This window comes from Quercus suber, unplaced genomic scaffold, assembly GCF_002906115.3.
Source record: "Quercus suber isolate HL8 unplaced genomic scaffold, Cork oak 2.0 scaffold_122, whole genome shotgun sequence".
Taxonomy (NCBI): Eukaryota; Viridiplantae; Streptophyta; class Magnoliopsida; order Fagales; family Fagaceae; genus Quercus; species Quercus suber.
In genome coordinates, this window is record NW_027069587.1 from 1400562 (window position 1) to 1410130 (window position 9569).

At 29.9% G+C, this 9569-nt stretch overlaps 1 protein-coding gene and 1 long non-coding RNA gene across 2 annotated transcripts in view; both read right to left on the minus strand.

Annotated features, from left to right (window-relative positions):
• Nucleotides 1-4755: 4755 nt before the first annotated feature.
• On the minus strand, nt 4756-7968 carry LOC112011326 (uncharacterized). Its single transcript, XR_002882849.2, has 5 exons — nt 7659-7968; nt 6821-6893; nt 6623-6668; nt 6446-6516; nt 4756-5670 (listed from the first exon to the last, which is right to left on the minus strand). It is a non-coding gene; the product is annotated as an uncharacterized LOC112011326 (long non-coding RNA).
• Nucleotides 7969-9463: 1495 nt separating this feature from the next.
• Nucleotides 9464-9569, minus strand: part of LOC112011323 (uncharacterized) — a 4507-nt gene continuing 4401 nt past the window's right edge. The window contains exon 7 of the mRNA XM_065775923.1: nt 9464-9532. Coding sequence (XP_065631995.1) covers nt 9464-9532 — 69 coding nt within the window. The remainder of the gene's footprint in view (nt 9533-9569) is intronic.

The following is a 9569-nucleotide window of genomic DNA, read 5'->3' on the forward strand; positions in this document are numbered from 1 at the left end:
ACAAAAACATAGAATAATAACATAGAAATAAAAAATAAAAACATAAACATTTTGCGTTAGAATATAGCTTGATAATACCATGGCAAAGATGGCGATGAAGGATAATACGACTGTGAGAATTGCTGAGAAACCTCCGCCGCCTTGACAAGGTTGTGGAATTACGGGTCTCGGTTGACTGTTGGCTATTATTGCACAGAGACAGTCAGTCTGTGAAAGATTAACAATTCAGTTGATTTTATTTATTTCTTTTTTTCTGCCATGAGATAAACTACTTATAAGTCTATGAAAATAACTACTCATATATCTAGTTCATATCTTCTCCAAAAAAAAAAAAAAAGTCTAGCTAGTTCATTAAAAAAAAAAAAAACTACTCATTAATTGGTTGATTTTCTGCCATGAATCCACGTGGAGGTTGCCTCTACATTTTTCCTCCAACGTCTAGTTCAAGTCTAGCTAGTTCATAAAAAAAAAAACTGCTCATTAATTGGTTGATTTTCTGTCTTGAATCCACGTGGAGGTTGCCTCTACATTTTCCCTCCAACCAAAAATAAATAAATAAATAAATAAATAGTCCCTTGCTCATATATATGGCACGTACGCCGCACGCCCGGGCCAAAGCCAATCAGTCAAGCCTTGGGTTAGCAGTTAGCACTACAGATTGATGATTGACAGTAACCAACTGCCGTGGATTTTCTCAATAATTTTCAATCATACTAAGAAATATTATGTTCATAATATTTTTACAATATTTTTATAATAAATTTTAAATAAAAAGTCGTTATTATGAGAATTATGAAATTCAAACTAAAACCAAAAACAACTTATTAACTATAATTTATTGTGAAAATATTGTGAATATAACACTTTTCGTACTCAAACTATCAACTCTTAACACTATAAATACTTGACTGCCACCACTTTGTTCTTTACTGCACCCTGGCCAATCCATTGTTGTATAAATAGTTATATACAAAGATATGTTGCAATAATATACATATGTGGAGAATATATAATAAGTAAAAAATCATGTTTAAGGATTTCGACAGGTTGAAAATCCTGTTTGACCAATCAAATTGATGGTGGAATTTTTCTAGGCAATCTACTTCTCTCGATTCCTATTTGATTCATGATTGACTGGTCAAAAGTCAAAAAGGAAAAAAAAAAAAAAGAATTTGCAAAATTTTCTAGCAATTGTTCTGAAGATCTCAAAAGGTTTCAAATACCTTGTGAACATTTTAATAAACTGATGTAACTCTCTATTGGTACGTATTGAAGGGTAATATCTCATTGAGTATAAATAATAGTTTATATTCATTTGGTAATTAGCTCATTCTCTCTCAAATATTTGTAAAGACACAAGAAATCCAATGGGTCTTCTGCGAAATTACTATTTGTAGAATCCAATAAATTTGGTTATATCCTAAGGAAAAATTTGTAATAACCCTTTAGCAACTCTTGTGTGAGGGGCAAATATTATCTAAGGATAGCATTTTATTGTGCTTCCAAGTTATCAAATTTTTTGTTTGCTTATTGAGTTCACTTTGTTCTTTCATTATTACTCCTTGAGTTTCCAACAATCTTAGACAATATTTCCTACAATGGAAGAAGTAAATGATGTTACAACTTTGAAGATGTTGAATTATGAATTGGTGAAATTAGATCGCTTTGATGGAACCAATTTCACTTGGTGGAAAGACAAGATGAAATTCTTACTCATTGCACTAAAAACTTTCTATGTCCCGGACTTGAATTCGATGTCTTTTCCAACTGCAAGTGATGAAGATAGTGATGAGACAAAGGCACAAAGAAAGAAATGAGAGGAAACCATACTTATGAGTAGAGGACACATTCTTAACACTTCTTTAGATGGTCTTTATGATCTCTTCACACCAATGAAATCACTGAATGAGATTTGGAATGCTTTGAAGGCAAAGTACAAACTGAGAAGATAGATACAAAAAAATTTATTATTTGAAAGTACTTTAATTTTAAGATGAATGATAATATCTTAGTTTTGGATCATGTGCATGAGTTGCAGATTATGGTCCATAAACTATTTTTATTTATCAATTAATATTCCCGAATCATTCCAAGTGGGTGCAATTATTGCAAAACTCCGACCAAGTTGGAATAATTATAGAAAGAAGCATCTGAATATGTCAGAAGATCTCATTTTAGAGGAATTTGGACAACATCTTTGGATTGAAGAGGAAATTCAAGTTAGGAATTATACTAACACCGACTCTAAAGTGAATATGAACAATGCTCAAAGTGGCGGGAGTTCTAGTAGCTTAGTAAGACCAATAAGCACTTGAAAGTGAATAAGAGTGAGAATTGTTTTAAAAAGAATAAAGAATTGACTTTTCATTATTTCTTATTCTCTAAGTATTGTAAATCTTTTCGTGCTTGATGAACTTTCTATTTCTATTCTAAAATTATCATTTTTTTTTTACTAACCATGATTAAAATTTGGTGAAGATAATTTTTAAAAAAATGGAATATATTGTCACTAAAGCCGAATGGGTGGAGAGTTATTTATTTCAAAACTCAAGGGTCAAAAGTGTTTTTCCCTTTATTTATGGTTTGAAATAAAGAATTAACTTTTCTTTATTTCTTATTCTCTAATTATAAAATTAATTGTTTTAATTAAAGAGTATTTTTTAAAAATTTCAATATGAATTTGTTTTTTCTTTTTCTTTTTTCTATGAGACGTGAAGAGATTTGTCGTTGTAAGTGTTTTGATGCTTGATAAGCTTTGCATTTCTATTCTAAAATTATCAATTTTTTTTATTAAACATGATTAAACCTTGGTGAAGATAATTTTTTTAAAAATATTTGGACTATATTGTTACAAATATTAATAGAAGGGGTGGAGTGTTATTTATTTCAAAACTCAAGGGAGGAGAATTTTTTTTCCATTTAGGTATGGTTTGAAATAAAGAATGAACTTTTCTTTATTTCTTATTCTCTAATTTTTAAATTAATTGTTTTATTAAAGAATATATTTTTGTAAAATTCAGTATGAATTTTGCTTATTCTTGTTCTTTTTTCAACGAGTTGTGGAGAGATTTATCATTACAAGTATTTTGGTACTTGATACACTTTGCATTTCTATTATAAAATTATCAATTATGTTTATACTAACCATGATTAAACTTTGGTAAAGAGAATTTTTTTTAAAAAAGTATTGGAATAGATTGTTACTAATATTAACAGAATGGGTGGAGTGTTATTTATTTCAAACCTCAAGGGAGGAGAGAATTTTTGCCCTTCAGGAAGGTTTGAAATAAAGAATTAAATTTTCTTTATTGCTTATTCTCAAATTCTAAAATTAATTGTTTTAATCAAAGAGTATTTTGAAAAAATTCAATATGAATTTTGCTTTTTCTTTTTTAAACTAGTTGTGGAGAGATTTGTTGTTGCAAATATTTTGGTGCTTGATAAACTTTGCATTTCTATTCTAAAATTATCAATTTTTTTTACTAACCATTATTAAACTTTGGTGAAACAGAATTTAAAAAAGAAAAAGGAATATATAGTTACTAATATTAACAGAAGTGGTGGAGTGTTATTTATTTCAAACATCAAGAGGGGAGAGTGTTTTTTTACTTCAGGTGTGGTTTGAAATAAAGAATTAACTTTTCTTTATTTCTTATTCTCTAATTCTAAAATTAATTGTTTTAACGTTTTTCAGGATAGGGACTAAAAGCGGTAAAAATAAAATTTAGGGACTAAAATAGAAATCGCTTAAAAATGTAGGGACTAAAATGTGCTTTTCGCCTTTTTTTTTTCCTTTTTTCAACCAGTTGTGGAGAGACTTGTCATTGCAAGTCTTTTGATGCATGATAAACTTTGCATTTCTATTCCAAAACTATCAATTATATTTTTACTAACCGTGATTAAACTTTGATGCAAGGAATTTTTTTTAAAAAAAAAATTGGAATATATTGTTACTAATATTAATAGAAGGAATAGAGTGTTATTTATTTCAAACCTCAATGGAAAACCGTTTTTTATCCTTCAGGTATAGGCTGCTAAAATTTAGGTAAATATGTTTTAAAAAAACTAAGTGTCTACTTAGCACTAATCAAAATTAAGGTAAAAGATGTAAGTTAACATAAAAACAAAATTCTTTGTTTAACTTTTTTTGGTAATCAATTCTTTGTTTAATTACGTTCTTTATAATAATAATAATAAGGTCAAAATGTAAAACTCACTCTCTAAGTTTCTTCATAATTCATTTCAGTCCTTTAAGTTTCAGATTTATTCAATCATGGTCTTTTCGTCTACTTTTATTCAAATTTTTTGAAAAAAAAAATCCGGAAATTAAATACTTTTCAACCATTTAATTGAATTTTTCAATTTAAAAAATTTGAAAAATTGAAAAATTAACTATAACATATAACAAAAGTGGATAGAAAAGCTTTAATTGAATAAATTTGAAAGTTAGAAGACCGAAATGAACAAATGGAAGATTAGAGAACTGAAATAAATTTTGGTAAAATATAGAGAGTAAGTTTTGCATTGTATAATAATAATAATAATAGTGATGGTTACAATTTTTTTTTAATATATATATATATATAGTGATGGTTACATTATTACATCGACGGAAAATCAACCATGGATTACCTCATATTCTCATGTACACACGTCATACATGTGTGTACTTGGAGGATTTAGAATTTAGACTCAATATATTTAACAGGGTATTAAGAATGTCACATGGATCAAAAGTAAGAGTGGCAATTGGGATGATTGGGTGAGATTTGGATTGGTCACAATTCTTAAAAAACTATGAGATGATTGATACAGTAGGAATACAATAATAGTTTTTCTTTTTCTTTTTTTGAGTAAAAAGATAGTAGACTTTATTTAGATAGAATCAAATTATACAATAGTTAATTGAACCTTATCTGACTTCTCAGTACTTAAAAGAGTCCTTGTTGAAATACATTCCCTAGAAAAAGGATCCAACATATCCAAATTATCTTCTTTTGAAACTTTCAAATCTTCCAAAACACTTACCTGCATATTTCCTGATGATTTTCATTTCGAAAGAGAAGAAAAATCTGGATTCTTAGAAGTGGTGGATTTGAGTACACTACTATCTCGTTCAAAAATTTAAATTTGAATGGGATCAGGAAATTTCGGCATACTCAGACCTGTGAACTGTCTTGGATTCTCTAGTTTTTGCTTGGCTATTTCCTTGTTAGCTTCACTGGTCATCAGAATAGTTGGTGGCTGGTGGTGAATATTGGGTTGTCCAGCTCCATCCTCTTCCCCATCGATAACTTGATTGTCCTCTTCATCATCATCACTGAACTTGGACCAGTTGGGGCTTCCTTTTCTCTGTTTGATTTTTGGTGCAATTGAATGCATCCATGGACCAAATTGAAATTTATCCCCATCTGTTGACTGAAAACCCTTATGTACCTTTTGACACTCCTGATCTTGATGGCCAAGTATACCACACCTATAACAAAAGGTAGGCAGCCTTTCATACTTAAAGAACACCCAACCTTTCTCCGCCCCTTCAATATGAATCATTTTTCCTCTCATAAGGGGTTTAGTAACATCAATGTCAACCCGAATCCTAAGGAAGGGACCCCCAGCAAATCAACTCTTTGGGGCATCAACCAAAATCGAAACACCAATCTCATTTGCAATCTGGATACCAACAGATGAGTTCATACTTTCAATGGGAATATTGAAGACCCAAATCCAAAAATTGGAGTATTGGAAGGAAGCATTGGACTAAGATCACCTTTAAATATACAGCTAATTTATTATCTTAGGCTCCGCGTCATTTGGAAATATTAGTCTTTCACTAAAAAATTATACTAGGTAATTGATGTCGTACATTTTGGTTTGTACCCATTTCACATTTCAGAATATTGTGTAATATTCCCAAAGAGTTGCATTCTCTAATAGGTATAGCAGACTTCTTTTGCACTGACATAATCTATGTATTACAAAACTATTCACCAACACCAAAGTGTATCTACAACACAGGTTAATCATATCCTTCTAAAACCATGATTAAGCCTACTTCTAAAAATAAGACCATTCAAACCTAATAATAAACTTGAAGAAAATAAAAACACGAGCAACAAAATCAACTTTAAAGAATAAAAAAGCAAAAAATTGGGAGTGAAAGGGAGGAATCAAACTCTGAATTTTACTATACATATCACGAACTCAAATCACATGTATCTAATGCTTTATTGGCACAGATTGAATTTTCCAAAAAAGTTGGAGGCTCTATAAATTAATCTAAGAATAGGCATTACGACAAACTTCTATAAAATAAATAAATAAATAAAAACTAAAAAAAAAAAATTAAAAAGAAGGTAAAAGAGAATAACTCTCTTTCATGCTAAACCTTAACCAAATATAGAAGAGCTAAAATTCCCTAGAAAAACTTTAATGGGAAGGCACATACCTCATGAAGCTTCTTCCTTCTTCCTTCTTCCTTTTGATTAAATAGGAAAGCGTCTCAGCATGAAATATAATCTGTAAGCATTGGCTATGTCAATCCACCAGGAGAAAGTGCACAAATAAAACTCCAAAGAAAGACAAGGAACACCAACAACTCCCAGATATGATGCAAAAAACTCACCTTCCACCATTCAGCAAGAATCCTAATGCAGATATGATTGACACAACTGGAGTAAAAAAAAACTTGGAAAATAAGTGTGATGATTAATGAAAGAAGCAACACTCAGAATGTACAATATATATTTTGATATGAAAAACGAATTTTCATTCTCCAGGAAATCTGAAGTAAACATTTTTCTTTGGAAAGCTGAAGTCTAACCTGCAATAAATATTTTCCTAATGAATTCTACAACGCTGTTTTCATCAATCCAAAGGTATACCCAGATGCAAACCTGAAGTAAGAACCTCACTTTCGTTAAATTCTTAAGATCATGAAAGTAATATTACATTTCTATAGTGGCTCTCAAAGGCTGCTTAGTACTGTTTATGCTAGGATGAGTGGATGACATGTGCTTAGTGACAAAAGGAAAGAAAAAAAAGAAAAAGAAAAAAGAAAATATGAACTCCCATCCAAAAGGATCAACAGAATAGTACAGCCTGCATTCTAAAGTGCTTTCAATTCTAGAAGGCTTGCTCAACGTTCTTCCTCTTTTTCATTTTTCTTTTCTTGCAATTATTTGAGTACAATCATGCTCCATACAAGTATATTTTGAGGGAAAAATAAAATCGATGTGATGCTCCATCTTTGCGAATATTAATCATATAAACAAAATAACATTTAAGTTAAAAAGCTAGCAATTTTAGATAATGAAAGTGCAAAAGAACATGCTTTTATTCGTTCAAAACTGCTTACGAGTGGAAGTGAGTTTTAGTTATTTCCATTACTTTTACCTCATACTTCTCAGAAACTAGGAAGCACTCTTACTGCACAAAACTTGAAAACCAATGCAGATGCAAAGTATGAGGTAAAAGGCCAATGTTTGTTTAAAGACAACCCATTTTTTCTAGCTTAAAACAACAAAATTTCGTTCACACATCAAATCATAGAAAACAGTATCAACAAACCCCTAGATTTTCAACAAGCAAAGTATTTCAGATGCAATTTCATCAATCAACAGGCATGAGGTCATCGATCGGAAACGGAGAGAGAGACTTACACGGATATCTCAGGAGAGAGGATGCGAGCAGAGCACACCACTGCAAGTCCGATCCGAAACCTTTAGTAATGATTTAAAATACTTCATCAAAAATCGAACTTGTATCCTTCCATCCCTGAAGATTTGAAAAAATCAAAATAAGAAACTAGAGAGAAAGAATGGGGATGATGAAGAGGGAAGAGAGAGGCATGGAACTTAGAGAGAAGAAAAGAAAGGAATGAAGGTGAGACGGCTGAAATGAGAAATGTAGAGATTTGTTTTTGTTTTTGTTTTTTTTTTTTTTTTTTTGGCGTAAATGTTTTTTAGTCCCAACACATTTGAAGGTCATTTTTACTTTTGTCTTTATATTTTCATTTTACTATTTTTAGTTTCTAAACCAATTAATGCTTAACATTTAAGTCCTTACAATCACTCAACTAACAGAAAAAGCTGACATGACAAATGGAGTGCATTATACCCAACTAACAGAAAAAACTAACATGACAATCGGAGTACACTATTAACACAATAAATACTGACGTGGTGAATAAAATAATAATAAAAAAATTATTTATTAGTTAATAGATGCCAATCAGCATAAATTAATAATAATAAAAAAAAGACATTTTCATGTTTTTTTTTAATTTTATTAAAATAAAATAAGATAATTAAATTAAAAAATTTTATTTCTTTCATTATTCTTTTTCTGAAGAACATGTTCATGTTCCTTGTTCAAGGATTTTTAAGAAAATAATCACTAATCCCAAACAATATCATTAGTTAGACAAACTTTGAAACTAATTTTATTTTTAACAATTCGAGTCCTCTAGAGTCGATTTTACTGTGCATTCTCTGTTTCGCTAGGAACTTAGGCAGAGGAGCAGGAATTTGTATACACAGAAATCGTCTCCTCTGGAGTCGATTTCTGTGCCCCTTTCAGACGTCCCGTCCAGTCTCTTCCATGGTAAAGGGGCAAAGTCACGTGCACAGCTGGAAATCGTCTCCTTTGGAGTCGATTTCTAAGCATTGTCCCATCCCTTCCACGTGTTGCCATCATGGGTCCCAACTGGGGGACCTTTTTCCTTACCCGGAACCTTCAAATCCTTTTTGAACATGCTCTTCATACTCCTCTTCATAAACAAATAACACTCTTCTTCATCAGCTCTTCTTCCTGCTCTCTCTCACTTGCACTTACACAACACTCATCATCTCAGGTAATGTGATTATTTTGCTAGTTTTTTTTTTTTTTTGAAGGAAAATTTTAAAAACATATTAGGAAAAGTTTTGTTTTTGTTATTTGTTAGTGTAAATATTATGATTAAATTGTTAATATATTATAATTTTTTTTTGTTACTTGCTAGGTTTTTTTTTGACACATTATATACACACATTTATAAGATCATGAATATTAAAAAAGATCATGAATACATTACTTTAAGATCATGAATACATTATATACACACATTTACACTAACAAAAACACATTATATATTTTTTAAGATCATGAATACATTATATACACACATTATATTATGATGCTTATGGGGAATATTTAGAACTAAATATTGTGATATTACAACATATTGGGAATTTGTTTTTGTTAGTGTAAATATTGTGATTAAATTATTTGCTAAGTTTTTTTTTAAATAAATTAATATTGTGATTATTGGGAATATTTAGTACAAAATATTGTGATTAATTATGTTATTACAACATATGGGAATATTTGTTTTGGTTGTTAGTATAAATATTGTGATAATATGCTAAATTTTTTTTAAAAATTACTATTGTGATGTATTAGGAATATTTAGTACTAAATATTGTGATCAATTGTTAGGTATATTTAGTACTTTTAGGTCTTTATCATGGATATGAAATGGATTATGAGTTGATACCTAAGATAGTATTTGTAACAAAGATTTCAATAGATAA